At 39.9% G+C, this 15673-nt stretch overlaps 1 protein-coding gene and 1 long non-coding RNA gene across 8 annotated transcripts in view; one reads left to right on the top strand and one right to left on the bottom strand.

The window, feature by feature from the left end:
* Nucleotides 1-15673, bottom strand: part of Usp40 (ubiquitin specific peptidase 40) — a 74897-nt gene that overhangs the window by 22916 nt on the left and 36308 nt on the right. For all 4 annotated transcript variants that reach the window (XR_004768722.1, XM_027397481.2, XM_035441104.1 and 1 more), the window contains 6 exons: nt 14264-14348; nt 13524-13594; nt 11388-11710; nt 8662-8785; nt 7068-7125; nt 435-488 (listed from right to left, as the gene is read on the bottom strand). Coding sequence is in view for 3 of the 4 variants with exons in the window: in XM_027397481.2 (XP_027253282.1) it covers nt 435-488; nt 7068-7125; nt 8662-8785; nt 11388-11710; nt 13524-13594; nt 14264-14348 (715 nt within the window). In the remaining variant the exon portion in view is untranslated. The remainder of the gene's footprint in view (nt 1-434; nt 489-7067; nt 7126-8661; nt 8786-11387; nt 11711-13523; nt 13595-14263; nt 14349-15673) is intronic.
* The window catches only part of LOC113833596, a 28154-nt gene continuing 25727 nt past the window's right edge, over nt 13247-15673 (top strand). For all 4 annotated transcript variants that reach the window (XR_003481579.2, XR_003481580.2, XR_004768724.1 and 1 more), the window contains exon 1: nt 13247-15313. This is a non-coding gene — a long non-coding RNA (uncharacterized LOC113833596). The remainder of the gene's footprint in view (nt 15314-15673) is intronic.

A 15673-nucleotide genomic window follows, 5' to 3' on the forward strand; every position in this document is an offset into this window, starting at 1 on the left:
TGTTTATATGCATTGAAAACATCTGCATGATGGACTTGCTTCATCCACATTTAAAGTTGTGACAGTGAGCACCATTAGTCATTAGATTCATCTGTGACTGAATCAGGTATGATGACAAGGGGTATCAGAAATTAAGAAGCAGACTACTCATAACTGGTATTATAATAGAATAAACAAGCAGAGACTAAGACATCAAGTTATGAAGACCCTTAGACTACACTGTGATTTCAAGGACTGGAGCATCAGAAAGTATTTTTACTTAAGAAAACAGAAATGGTGTAAGAACTTCTGTAACAAATGAGATATCTAGATGGAACTATGTCCATAAGTCAGTTTCTCAAAGTTAACTTAAACAGGAAATATCAAAGCCATTATTTATTGTACATGTGTTCTGAATGAGAACCTGCTAGTCTTTGAAAACTGCCAAGATTTACCTGGACAAAGAAGCTTCCCGTTTTTATCAATGGGTCTCAGACAGCTGTTCTCAGCTGTGAAGGAAAAGAAGGTGGTTAACTACTAAACAAAGAGCTCTAAAGCAATGTTCTACTATATTACAGGAAGTACAACAGGCCAACCCCAAGCCCCCCAAAAAGCAAAACTCAGGATGAACACAGTGGCTGTATACTATGTCTATAATCTCAGAGCCCACTCAGGAGGCTGAGGGGGATGGCTCATAGATTCAAGTCCAGCCCTGGTTACACAATGAGATGCTGCCTCAGAATCAAAAACAAAGTAGAACCTTCCAACCACACACACACACAAAAGTTTCAAATGTGGATAACCTTCACTTTGCAGTCATGTATATAAATAGCTGAAATGGGTCAGTGTGAAAATTACAATTAGCCAGTAACTTTAACATGTCCCCCCGCAAACATTAAAAATTCTAAGATTACATATGTATCAGGTAAAGAAAAAAGTGAAATGAATACATATGCATTTAATACACTAGAAACAGCTGAACATTTGTCTTACAGAACACTCATCTAAAGCAGGGTGTGGTGGTATGTAACCCTACTATATGCAATTGGGAGAAGAGGCAGGAGGGATGACTCCTGAAAATCTGAAGCTGGCCTGGTCTATGTACTGAATTCCAGGCCAGCTGGGGCTACACAGTGAGATCTTGTCTCCAAAACAAAAACCAGAAAACAGGTCCTGAGTGTGGACAAGGGCTGTCTTCCCTTCCCCGGACAGCTGGTGCTGGGTCATGAGCAGCTTTCTGCTCCTTGGCAAGTGCTCAAACTTTGGAGTTGAGCTCAGCTCCCAGGACACTAATTCTGTGTTTAGTGTCGGGAAACATCTCTGAGAACTCTTTCACAGTGAAGTCTTTCTCCAACATCATTTCCCCTGGCATATTTTTGCACTTTTTGTCACAACTACCATCACCACTTCAGTAACTAAGTTTGCCTTCAGCAAGTTCCTCTGCTGCATGTCTGGAGTTTCCTGTGTCACCATTCCTGTGGATAGCAGCTGCTTCTATATTGTGACTACAGTTTCCTTGGGTGTTTTCTTACATGATCTATTCTTATGCAATGTCAGGTAGGCTTATAGCTGGGAGAAGAGGTAACAACCACACACTCACTGTCTGAGTGAGGAAATGCATGAGATATGCACTAGCCAATTAGCACTGGATTGAAAGAAGGGATGAGACTGGGAGACTGGTCTCATCTGCACACGGCAGAGTAGTAACTATGGATATGCTTTAGCCAAAGATGCACTGAAATCTGAACTATTTAACTAAAATTCAAGCAAACTGCCAAGTGTGCAAAGCAGACCATCTGCATTTCAAATATACTTAGCAAATGAATGAGGCCAGCATGCACTGCTGAGGACGCAGACTCCTGATCCTGGGGAAGGAGCACACTAAAAAATTTCAGTCCAAAATGAATTCTTACAAAGCAAGGTGCCAACTTGGAAGGAAGGAGTGTCAAGACCTCTGAATGGGCAAGAATGGCATGGGCTTAAAATGGTCTAACTTTATTAGATTGAAACAGACTTTATTCCTTAGACTCCAGAGTCCTATCTCATATACTATGCTGTTAGGAAGCTGGCATACACTCTAAGTACATATTTCTTGTTAAAGAAGTAGATAGAAGTACTTCCCTAATTAAAAAGTAGATTTTAAATACAGTGTTTTCAAAATCATTTGTTTCAGTCCTAGCTGGGTCTGATACTACATGCCAGCTACTTGGCCTACTGCAGGAGAACTGCTTAAGCCCAGAAATACAAGGTTGAGGCAGAGCAACATAGCAAGACAACCCTTCACACTTTGGTTATAAACAAAGAAAACCAACTTTCATTTTCACTCAAGTATTTTCTGTATATTCTGTCCCAGGGCACTAGGCTAGAATCTAAGATACAGAGGTAAGCCTGACAGCTATGGACTCTGCCCTCAAAGAACCTCACCTAATGGGAGAGATGAATAGTAACGCAACAAATAAAAAGGCAGTCTGCAGAGTACAGGGTGTTATGAGTCCATCAGCAAGACGAAGACCACATGGTCAGAAATAAAAGATAATATTTAAGAACAAATCAACAGCTCAAGTTAGAAGACAAGAGTGCAAAGGCAAGAAAGTTCAGAGAGCAGATCATGGAGAGTCCAGGTAAATGAGAGTATACAAAGGACTCACAAAGGCAGTCTGCACAGTTTGCTGTGAATAAGCAGAGGGCACAGGTAGGCAGGCCCTCACTGCAGGTCCCACAGACAAGTAGCTTTAGGGTAGGGAAACGCAGGAGGAGCTTTGACAGAAGGCAGGATCTAGCTCATAAAGTGGAGAGGATGTGCTGCATGAGACATGGTGTGGAGGGAGAAAGGGTGTCAAGATGAGGAAATCAATTACTGCATACGGTATTGAACCCGTGTTCTTTAATAAACCATATGCCTTCGATAAACTTTACTGATATATTTTTACTTGCAGTAATATACATCCAGTCTAAGGGCACAACCCAAAGAACTTGATAAACATGTAAGGACTCATACAAACCAAACTGTATCATCCTCAAATTCCCCCATGCTACTCTGCAGTCAAACCCCTCACACTGACCCTCATCGGCCTTCTGTGACAATAGCTTAAACTTTAGATTTCTAAAAACACCTCCTGTGTAGAAACACAGTTTATACTTGTTTGTATATACTTCCTTTCTTTTGGCATAATGGTTTCTGAGACTTGTTCACACTGTGTGTGGTGAATGGTGTTCTGTAGACAACAGTTTCCACTGACTGGCTGCAGTAGTTTGCTTACCCACTTATTTGCTCACAGATGTGGACTGTTTCCAGTTTGGGATTTTATATATATATATATATATATATATATATATATATATATATATATATATATTTTTTTTTTTTTTTTTTCCCTGAGACAGGGTTTCTCTGTGTAGCCCAGGCTGTCCTTGAACTTAGAGTTCCATGTGCCTCTGCCTGCTGAGTGCTGGGATTAAAGGCGTGTTGTGTTGCTCCATCACTCCATCATTGCCTGGATACACACTTACTCTTTGGGGCTGTTTTTTTTTTTTTGAGACAGAGTTTCTCTGTGTAACCCTAGCTGTACTGAAACTTGCTCTGTAGACCAGGCTGTCCTTGAACTCAGAGATCCTCCTGCCTCTGCCTCCCCAGGGCTGGGATTAAAGGCGTGTGCCGCCGCCGCCACCACCACCACTACTCTCATTTATGTTTTTTTTTTAAAGATTTATTTATTTATTATGTATACAACATTCTGTCTGCATATATGCCTGCAGGCCAGAGGGGGGCACCAGATCTCATTACAGATGGTTGTGAGCCTCCATGTGGTTACTAGGAATTGAACTCAGGACCTTTGGAAGAGCAGCCAGTGCTCTTAACTGCTGAGCCATCTCTCCAGCCCCTCATTTATATTTTTATAAGGTTGTATGTTTTGCTTTTCTCCAGTAAATATCTAGAAATTGAATTGGCAAGTAAATGTTTGCATTTAAAAAACAAACAAACAAACAAACAAACCCAAGAAAACAAAACCAACCAAACAAAAACCTATCTAAGTTTTCCAAAGACAATACAGCACACAGGAATTCCCAAATTGGGATTGTATGTTTACCTATGACTTTCCGCTAGTGGCTACTGACATTTTCCTCCCCTCACAGTCAAGATCTTCCTAATTTGGGCTGGGATGTCTTCTGGTTGGGTTACAAGTACCTTTTTTTGTTTGTTTTGTTTTGTTTTTTGAGACAGGGTTTCTCTGTGTAGCTTTGGAGCTTATCCTGGCACTGACTCGGAGACCAGGCTGGCCTCGAACTCTCTGTAAACTCTTTATCCAAGCCTAAACATGTATTTTGTTAAGTTTTTCTCCTGGTTTGTAGCTTGCTTTTTCAAATGTCCTTTTAAGAGAACTTGTCATGGCTACTTTGGATAATTTCACCATGCCCTCCCATATATTCTTTCATGGTTTGAGTGTGCTTAAAAAATAGTAAAGTCACCAAGATTTTCTTGTATGTTTTCTCAAAGAAATTCTATTCTTTTTAGTTTTAGCATTTAGTTCTAAAATGATTTTAGATTAATATTTTATAAGATGGAAGGTAAAGAAGTTGGTTTTTTTTGGCACATATAGAAGTCAAATGACTCATAACCTGTCTATAGCACACTGGCTTCTTCTTGAAACTCAGTCTTAAAGGTGCAAAAACTACTCTTTGTCCATAGTTCATAAACGTGGGTTCCACATATCTATATGTTATATACAACTTTCCCAGAAACCAACAGACAGACAGGACTAAAAGTAAGTCTTGAAGCCACACACTGTGTACTTCCTTTAAAACTGTTATGGCTTCTTTAGGGCTTTTGCTGCAGCTTTGAGACAATGTCTCACTCTGAAGCCCTGGCTGGTATGGAACTTACTATATGTTGTAAGTTCATATAGGTTCACCAGGTTGATTATGCACTCACAGAGATCTGTCTGTCTTTGCCTCCCAAGTGCTGAGACCAACCACACCTGGTTACTTTCAATTCTTTATATTCCTATGCAAATTTTAGAATGGCATTATCTTCTAAAAATTAAACAGCTAATGATTTTGAGTGAGAATACAATGACTCTAGGGAGATAAGCTCTTAATATTGTGTCTTGATTTGTAAACATGGCACACTATTCCATTTACTCATGTGTTGTTTTTATGTGGTGTTACATTGTTTATGATCAAATAAAGCCACTGAAGATCTGAATGCAAAGCTGGCCACAGCCATAGAAACTGGGCAGTGGTGACACACATCTTTAATCCCAAGACTCAAGAGACAGAGGCAGATGATCTCTGTGAGTTCAGGCTACATGAGAGTGAATCAGTCTAAAAGAGAAACAGAGCTCATGCCTTTAATCCCAACACTAGAGAAAGAGGAGCAGAGCCTCATATTCAGGCAATTAGTCTTCAGCCATGTTGAGGTCAGGATTGCCCCAGCCCTGGTGGAGGTAAGAACTTTCTGGTAGCTTGGCAGCTTTGCTTCTCTTATCTCCAGCTTGAACCCCAAATATCTGTCTCTGGGTTTATTATTTGTGCTACATATTGGTGCCCAATGTGAGGCCTGAACCCATGACCCTGAGATTAAGAGTCTTGCGCTCTACCAACTGAGCTAGCTGGGCGGTGGTGGCAGCTCATGCCTTTCATCCCAGCACTATAGAGGTATATAAGGAGAAGCAAAAGGGTCTCATGTGAGATTCAGTTTCCAGTCACAGGGAAGACAGGATCTTCATTTTAGCCTTGGTAGAGGTAAGAGCTACTGGCTGTCTGCTTTGCTTTTCTGATCTTCAGTTTGAACTCGTATATCTGTCTCTGGGTTTTATCATCCATGCTACATCTTTAGTTTCTTTCTGCATGTTTTCTAGTTCCCACGGTATAGATTCTACATGTATTTTATATCTTTGCTACTTTATGATATTGTTTTCTGGTAAGCACATAAGGGCAAACACTTGTAATTCTAACACTCAGGAGGCTGAGACAGAAGGACTGAATTCTAAGCCATCCTGAGCTATATAGTGAGACCCTATCTAAAACAAAACCACAAATAAATACAGTTTTCTTGATTTTGAGATCCATTTTGTTTTTTGCTGTTGACAGATAAAAGTTCAATGGATTCCTGCATATTAATTTTGAATTCTTGCATTTAGTGAGACACCCATTTATATTCATTAAAATGACAATGAAAAGGGACAATCACAAACATTAGCAAGGACTTGGGGATACACTAATGCTTTGAAAATTAGTAATACTAATTTACTAATGGTAAATGCTTCAGCCACTTTGGAAACTGTATGGTAGTTTCTAATAAAAATAAACATAAATGTTCCAGATGACATATAATATTGTAAGTCTAACCAAAAGCCTAGAAAACACATGTCTACAGGAAGATTCATGTCCCAGGGGTGTAGAACAGCATTATATCAAAAGGTAATGAAATGTGAACATCCCTACAACCGAATGGCAGTCAGCACTCGAAAGGGATGCACTGCTGGAAAGTTCTAAATAATGGACAGACTTCATAGACTAATGTGCTAAAAGCAAGAAGCCACATACAGAAGTCTATAAACCATGTGGCTCCATTTATATGAAATGTCCAGAAAATGAACTGACATAGACAGAAAGCCCATGGATGTTTCTGGAGTGATAGGATGTTCTAAAATTGGGCTGTGATCTTCTATATCTATGCATTCCTGACTGTCACTGAATCCACTCTAGATGAATAGATTTTATGATACCTAAATTATATTTCAATGAAATCATTAAAATCTAACTCTGAGCAGTGAATTTGTAGACTTCCCACTATAAAATTTATATAAACCTACAAGCAGACCTAAGTCTATGATATGTAGTATATTATGAATACATTTAAGTCAGCCATCTCATTGTCTTGGGGAAAAGGGAATAAGTTTGAGAAAAACACAGAAAACTTTTTATGGTTCAATTAAAGACAAACACATGAAAAAATATTAACATTTGTCCATTTTGGGTGGTAGGTAAGAGAGATTTCCTTATTTTTTGTACTCTTTCATATATTTTCAATTAAAAAAACAAAATTAAATTAAGCTAAAAACCAAAAAACAAATAGAAATGATTACCTAGTTCCTTCATTAATTTTAATTCCTTTATGGCTTTAATTCGAATATCAAACACCACCTAAAATAGAGAAATAAACTAATGACTGTGTATAGGTTGAATGAAGATGAAAATGAAGATTATTGGTGTGTATACACAGAGATCATTTGAGATATCATCTGATATTTGTTTTGTCTACAGAGTTTTTAAGCCATTCCTGACATTATTCTGTAATAGATCCTAATTGTTAGGTTTTTATCAAACTGATGTTAACTGGGACAAAAGGATATCACGAGAAATCAAAGAAAAAGGTCTCACTGGAAAGCAGTTAACTGACAACCACTTACCTGTAAAAGCCAAGGAAAGAAAACAGTGGACAGGCCCATTCCTCACAAAGGGGACAATGGATCTGGGCCCCCGGAACAGAGTATAAAAATGCATAACAGCAATCCAAGATAACTATGGCGTCCACATAACTTACTTTTAGACTCTTTCTTTTTAGCCCACTTTAGGTCAATATCTCCTAGGGCATCAAATGCTGGTAAAACTTAGAAGTAAAAGTGATTTCAGGGAACATGTACTTGACCCTCCACCAGAACCTACATGGTGGCGAGCAGCATCAGACTCAAGACAAAGCATATCAACCAACAGGTTCCACTAGGATCAGGTCTAGAGTGCACTGATCCTGCACTGTTCTTCCAACAATACTAACAAGCATAATGTCAAGGATTGGGAAGATGGCTCCAGGGGTAATGTCTGCTGCCAAGCCCAATGACTCGAGTTTGAACTTGGAACCTGCATAGAAATAACCAACTTCCAGGATGTTCTCTGACCTCCACATGCATGCCTGTTCCCACAAATAAACAAATATAAAGGAAAAATTTAAAGAAATTATAATATAAAACAACTTAGTAAGTTTCTTTTACTTTGCTATATAAAAAAATTCATTAATATGCTAGTCACAAGTAAATATAAAGAAATGTTTCCTAACTAGGTATGGTGATACATGCCTTTAATACCAACACTCAGGAGACAGAAGCGGTAGATCTCTGAGTTTGAGGCCAGATTGGTCTATATATGGAGTTCTAGGCCAACTAGAACTACATAGAGAGACTGTCTCAAAAAATAAAAATTTAAAAATATTACCTGTGATTAAGAAAATTAGAATTATAGTTTTCCAATGGAGCTGGAAGAATACCTTTTAAGGGCAGCTGATTTTATGTAGGACACAGTGTGTATATATAGAGTAATTTAGGATAAAAATGAAAACTTGACAACACAAAAACCAAAATAATATTTACACACACAAATATATGCCTTAAACAATGCAGAGAAGATCCTTGACAACAGCTCTTTGTATTTGTCAAATCCAGAGGACTCCATGTGCCACCAAAGGGAGTCACACATTCCAGTTGACTTCTAGGCTTAGGAGTTTAAAAGAGCATACAGTACTTTGAAACAGTGCTTCGAAACTGGTAGATATAAGTAAATAAGCAGTAATAAAGGTAGTAAGACTTAAGATGTCTATTGACACAGCTGTTCTGAAAGCCTGACTATTTTATAAATATAATTTCTGTCACCAGACACTGCCAGCCAGGCTAACGACCATGTACTCACTGTGTGCTTGGTTGCAGCTATCTGAACTTGCTCCTCTTCAGATTCTAATTTGCAGAAGTTTTTCACTTGGAGCCAGTTCAGTTCATCCACACTGGAGGTCCATCTCCCTTGTCTGGGCAACAGACTGTAAGTAAAAGGAGGACGATATTGAAAAAGTGAGTCCTTAACAAAACACTTTCCTTGGGCATCACTTCTAAACTCGGCCATGTATCTCTCAGAGTGCCTAAGGAAAGGGGACCACATTCTACTGACTTGCTGCCACAACATCAGCTGCCTTTTTAGGGTAATGTGAGGCAGTACTCTACAGAGTTGTTTTTCATGATTCTAGTCCAAAGTTAAATGATTTGTGCTTGTTTTCAAGAGGATTTTTTTTTTTTTTGAGATAGTCTTATACAGCCCAGGATGGCCTTTAACTCACCATGTAGCCAAGACTGGCCTAAAACTCCCAAGTGCTGGGATGACAGACATGTACTACTATACTTAGCTTAAAGGGATACTTTTATAAAGGAATGGTTAACTGTTGTCTACCTGCACAGGAATCACTAAGGTGGCTTTGGAAGATTATTAAAGCCTGTCCATTGGATCTGGATTTAACAGCAGAACAGCTGTGTACACATGTGTAGACCTACAGTGCAACAAAAGTGTCATACATATGTAATCATAAGCATCATATATCTGTATTTCATTGAAGAGTTTTTTGAGACAGTTTTTCTCAGTAGTCCTGGCTGTCCTGGAACTTACTCTATAGACTAGCCTGGCCTCAAGCTCAGAGATCCTCCTGTTTCTGCCTCCTAAGTACTTGTGCTACACTACCACTGCCCAGTGAATTTTGCTTTTAATGTTAGCAACTGGTAGTAAAGAATCTTACCCTAATAAAATCTTCCTATGGATGGAAGAAAAATAAGGGCTAGCAGAAGGCCTTTGGGGGAATGTAATGGTTTGAATGAGAATGGCCCCTATAGGTGGAAATGTTTGGGAAGGACTGGGAAATGTGGCTTTGTTAGAGGTGTGTCATTGGGGACAGGTTTGAGATTGTAAAGCCCACACAATTCCAGTCTCTCTCTCTGCCCCTTGTGGATAAGACTGTAAACTCTCAGCAGCTGCTCCAGGGTCATGCCTGCCCGCCTGCCTTGCTGGTCATAGACTAACTCTCCAGAACCATGAGCCTCAAACCAAGCACTTTTTTTTTTTTATAAGTTTCCTTGGCCATGGTACTTTATCACCCCAAACACATTTCTACTCATTATTTCAGTTATTGTATTCTAATATTCCACCCTCAGAAGATAAAGCCTTATGTTTTCTGAAGACTACCTTACAGTAGTGGACAACCAGAAAATGATGATGGCAAAGATGTCACCACACTTAGCACTTGCTATGTGTGACCACTTAACTTTTCAGTCCTTACACTCCAAGTGGGTACTAGTTATCACCTCATCTTATAGAAGAAACTGTGCAGAGAGGTGAGATAACTTGTCTAAGCTCACATTGTTGGTCACATGGCAAACTGGGACACAATCCAGGCAGCTGGCTGAGTACTTGTTCTTACTACTGGGTCATACCACCTCACTCAGGAACAGTTGGGCAAATGGTGATGCACATTCAGTAGGAGGAAGCCTTCAAATGAGGCTTACAGAGTCTACAAACACATGTGGGAAAAGCAAGACACAGCTATGTATCAAAAAGATAATTATTAGTATGCTTAAAAAGATAAAAACCTTCTCAAAAATGATTTCAATTTAGAAGAAAAGGAAAGCCACCAGACACTAACAGTGACCAAAATTGCATGGTCAACAGAGGGCCAGGATCTCCAGTGTTCTTGCTTCATCTCCCAAGTCCTACTAAATGATGACTGTCTTTTATAAAGAGCACATGATTCACTCTCCTATAAATGAGGCAGAGAAGTGGAACACTTCTGGAGGTAACAGAGATAAACGCACCACAAAAGCCACTGGGTTCTGCTTCTCAGCATCTCACACTGACTACAGAACTGCACTGATACATGGGAACAAGGGGGTGCAGTGTTTCCGAGTTTCAAATATGGCTACAGGATTCAGGGGCATTATTACAGGCAACTGTCCCTTTGGGAAAGCTAAGTAGCTCCTGAAAGTCATGGAGAAGACCACAAGGAAAGCCTCAATTGTACTATGAATCTTGTTTTCCTTATGAGAATGGGCTGTTAGTTTTATAACTCAATCAGAATTCACTTAATAGGATTTTGCCTATCAAGTTGGTGGGTGGACCAACTGTGCAGCTGCCCAGGCCCAGAACCAGGATTATGAGTTAGATTGCCCAACATCAACCCCATCTGTAATTTGCTGGAGCAAATGATGGAAGTTGACCCACAGACCCAAAGCTGCAAGATCTTCAAAACACAGGCAACAACAGAATATCCAAGAAGAGTTTCAGTGAGGGCCTAGCATCAATACTGTAGTAGAAGCTAGAGACCTCAAACCAGACCAATGACTCTTTGCAATGAATACTTGCAAGTAAAGGTATATGGACAAAGGGTTTACTGTGTGACTCACTGTAGCTTCCATGATGAGATTTTTCAATCTCCCCCTTTTTTTTCTTAAATTTTGTTTTATTTTTGGGGGGTGGTGGTAGAGGGGCAGAGGGCAGATATGAAGGGATGGGGAAATGAAGGGGATCTAGATACATTTTGTAAAAGACACATAGAATAAAAAGAAAAGAAGGAAGTTCTCCCCTTTCTCTTTTCAGTGAGTTACCTGTTATCATCACTGTCTGAATCCTGAACCAAAATTAAGCTTCCATTTCTGAGACCTTGTTCTCTGAACGTCTTCTTCATGTCTTCCTTAGGAATAGCACTCCAACACTCATCATCTGCAGACTCCCCACAGTTTGTGAGGATGATGCCTACTGGGATGGCTAAGGCTGTGAATACAGTGCCCACTTCTGCATTAGCTGGAAAGACATGTTGGGACTCCACCAGCTGCTCACATTTTGAGCCTTCACCACTCATTTCCAGATGAAGAATGTGTAACAGCAGAGGCTCACAATCAGAACCAGTCTGAATCTGGACTCCACCAACCTGCAACATTAACACAATCACTAGTGAAAAACACCCTACCACAGCAAAAGCCTGTTCTTGTAGCACAACCCACATTCTTTCCAACTGAAATAGTTTTTTTCATACTGTCTTTTAAGTACTGAAAGAACCTTGGATTTTATGTTAAAAATTTCTCTTATCCATCTTTTCTGACCTGCAGTAAAGATTTATGAGTTGTCAAATGGTGGCGATGAGCCCCTGGAAACTTAAGAGGACAAGGACAGGCCATAGTGCAGCTGAGATGTTCCTCATTCCTTTCTAATAGAGTTTTCACTCCTCTTTATACCTACCTCAACAGTGCTGGCCTCACCCCTGCCTATCCCTACAGCTGTCACACACCCCCTATAGCCTATCGTACAGTTATTTACACAAGAAGGCCACTGAGGACTAACCTACCTCTACACATCTAGCATGTGACATACAGTCTGGTAAAATGGAGGCACTCAATATTTACTGTTATATGTGTGCATTTGTGTGTACAGGTGTGCATGAACACATACAAATACGCATATGTGTGTGAGGCCAAGATGACAATCTTGGGTGTCCTTTTTCTTTCTTTTCTTTTTTGAGATAAGGTCTCTCATTGCCCTAGAAGTCATCAAATAGGCTAAGCTGGCTAGCCAGCAGCCCCAGTAAAAATGCCCATTTCTACCTCCCCAGTGCTGGGATTACAAGAGCATCTCACCATACTTGGCTTTTTTATATAGGTTCAGGGGATCTAACTCAGGTCTTCAAGCACTTTACCTATGGAACAATCTCCTCTGCCATCAAAATATTTGACTCTAACAACTACGACTGACTGGACCTCCAGCAGTCTTGCCTCCCCTGTCTCCTGCACCTCCTTTTTGTTTCTGAGATTCATATCTTAGGCTGGCCTGGAACTCACTATGTAGTTTAGGCTGCCCTTCAACTCAATCATTTCTTCTGTCTCAGGCTCCCCTGGTTCTGGGATCACATTTCATCATATCCAGTTTATTATAATCATTTTCTAATGGCTAGCTACATGCTGAATAAAGTTTTATAATGACTTTTTTGGGTTTTTTTTGGGGGGGGATGGGGGATGAGACATAGATGATGGGGAAGTACTTCTGTGTATGTTTATCTTATTGATTGTTTAATAAAGTTCTGTTTGGCCAATGAAACAGCAAGTTAGATGGGACTAGGAGTCAAAGAGGATTCTGGGAATTGTAGTAGAGAAGTGGTGATCCAGGCAGGAAGTGACATAACAAGGAAACTCTCATTTAGCAAGGAAACAGGAAGCGTCCCTCTTTTCCCCTCTGCTCCACCTCCAGCGGCAGGATGTAATCCACCGGCAAGGAGGGACACCAATAAGGCGTCTGATAAGATAAGTCTTATAAAATATATAGGCTTATGATAATTAAGACTAAGCTAGCAGATGAAAATCCTAGTCATTGGTCAAGCAGCATTTGAACCTAATACAAGTCTCTCTGTGCATTAATTTGGGCCCTAACTCGGGCGGGCGGCTGGTGTAAAGCGCACATGTGGCGGTGGGGCTCGGTGGCTTTTGGCAAAAAGATTTATCGTAACACATAGTCTTATGTTGCCCAGGTTGGCTTTGAACTTACTTTGATCTTGCCTCTACTTCCTGAGTACTGAGATTATGAGTGTGTGTCACCATCATACTTGGTATTATGTAGTGCTAGGGACTGGGCTGGGTCCAAGGCTTTGTTTATGCTAAGCAAGCACTGTACCAACCAGGCTATACCCCAAGCCCTGCAACAAAATTTTCAAAACCCTAAATTATCATGAATATATCTTCAGCCATTTTTCTTACCTCTACCCCATTCCATACAAAGATGTCTTCCCCATCAGCAATTTCAGCTTCACACAGTGTCAGCTCATCTCCTAGAATGATGAGATTGTCAATTCATTCCCCATGACTACCAAATGCAGCTAAGCTAAAGAGAGAACTGTAACTCTTCAATGTGTTTTTGAAAAGGCAGGTATTAAGAAAAATCATAAGAAGCAGTAATTATTTTATTATTTATAGTATTTCATATTGCAATTATCTGGACCATTATATGGTTTTGTGAGCAAAGCAGCAGGACAGGAGGGTACACAGAGGTTAATAGTCAGGCCCATGCCACCCAGGAGTAGGCATGGACTCCAAACAGACCAGATCACCACCAAACTGTTGCAGAGGTTGGTTGTCACAATATTTGGCAGAGTCCGAAATGTACATTACTGCACTACTGTTCTCATCATTGTTTTGTTGTTATTTCAGAGAAATAAGTGCCTTTAAACTCTCAAGACTTGATTCGTCTGCTACAAAATCTGAAGCTAAGTAGGCAAAGTGAAGCCACATAAATAAAATTTTAATGGTTTTAAACCATTTTGCTTAATCATTTGTGGAAAAGAGACAGAGACAGACACACAGAGAGAGAAAGAGAGATGCAATTTTAAAAAGAAGGTAGGAGGCAGAGGAAGGACTGACAAAGAAAATCACAGATAAGTTTCCCTAAGATACACACATAAAATGAGTTAATGAGTTGCTGTGTTCCTTACTCATCTTACCATCGAGGGTATGGTAGACATGAAGTCCTGCTGGCACACGCTTTGCAACACTCAGAACCATGTCTCCTTCCCAAAATTCCAATAGCTAAAGAATAGTAAGAGTGGGAAAACAGTGAGTTCCAACATGTGAGCAGCACAAGTCCTGACTCAGAAGGAACAGCAAATGAACATTCCCGTTGTTGACCAACACCAGCATTTTAGAAATAAACATCATTTGATAAATTACTCAAACCCAAGGATGTTGACTGCATCCATTACAGACTGAAGACAGCAGAGAAAAGAGAGCAGAATACTTAAGAGACAAGTCAGTCCTTTTCAATTTGAAAAGCCCTCCACATTAACTCTGCCAGAAATGACTCAGAAATGAACTTTACTGCAGAACTTTAGATATATCAAGGATTCTAAGGAGCCTGCTACTGAAGCAGCATGTAACACTACATGTAAACCAACTCAAGTAAAAAAGATACTAGTTTGCTTTTCATAGAAAAGAAAAAGAAAGGGCTGGCAATTTTTGTGGTAGATACAAAGTTTTAAAGAATTCATTTAAACCATTTCTGGGCACCCTTGCACAAATTTTCATTTTCTTCTTTTTCCTTCTCCTTTCTGAGATAGTCTCAAAGTTGATGTGTAGTGAGGCTGACCTTGAACTGATCTTCCTGCCTGCACCTTGAAAATGCTGGGACTATAGACACCTGCTACTAAGCCTGGCAAGCGTTTACATTTCTAAATCCTTTCATTAGGAAGGAGTATGGGGTGAGGAAGTGAGGCTAAGGGTCAGGAAACCAGGTAGAAGAAGGGGAGATCCAGGCTGAGGACCTAGCACTACCATAGCAACTAGGTACCTGTGCATGTCAACATTGGATACTCTAAGATATGATTTTTTTATCTTCAGAATGGAGCTGGCTTGCCCTGGTGAGGCTGAAAAGCCAAATGAAATGATGTTTATGAAAGCATTGCGAGTAAAAGTGAGGAGCATCTCCACTGTCATATGACTGAAACACAGGCAAATAAACGATCTGGAGATGAACACTAGATGAAAATCCCTGTCTGGTAAGTCACATCTGTAAATCTAACACTCAGGAGGCTGAGGCAGGAGAACTACTGTGAGACTGAGGCCAATATGGGCTGAGTGCCACCATCTCAAAAACATGTAGAAACAAGAGCTAAATATCAAACAAAAGGATCCATTTAGGGCTTGCCTAGAATGTTACACCAGTTAAGCGATCTAATGCCAGAGAATACAAAACTAGTTATCTTCATTTTTTTTCAGTGGCCCTTGTTTTAAGTATTAGGCTCAACCTTTCCTCTCATTTCTTTTGAAAAGCAATATTCTTTTATTTGTTTTCCAAAAGTAGAGGCTCATCTATTAGGTTCAATTAGTTACTTCACAAGCTGATAAGAAAATACACA

The sequence above is a fragment of the Cricetulus griseus genome, chromosome 2, assembly GCF_003668045.3.
Source record: "Cricetulus griseus strain 17A/GY chromosome 2, alternate assembly CriGri-PICRH-1.0, whole genome shotgun sequence".
NCBI classification, from domain to species: domain Eukaryota; kingdom Metazoa; phylum Chordata; class Mammalia; order Rodentia; family Cricetidae; genus Cricetulus; species Cricetulus griseus.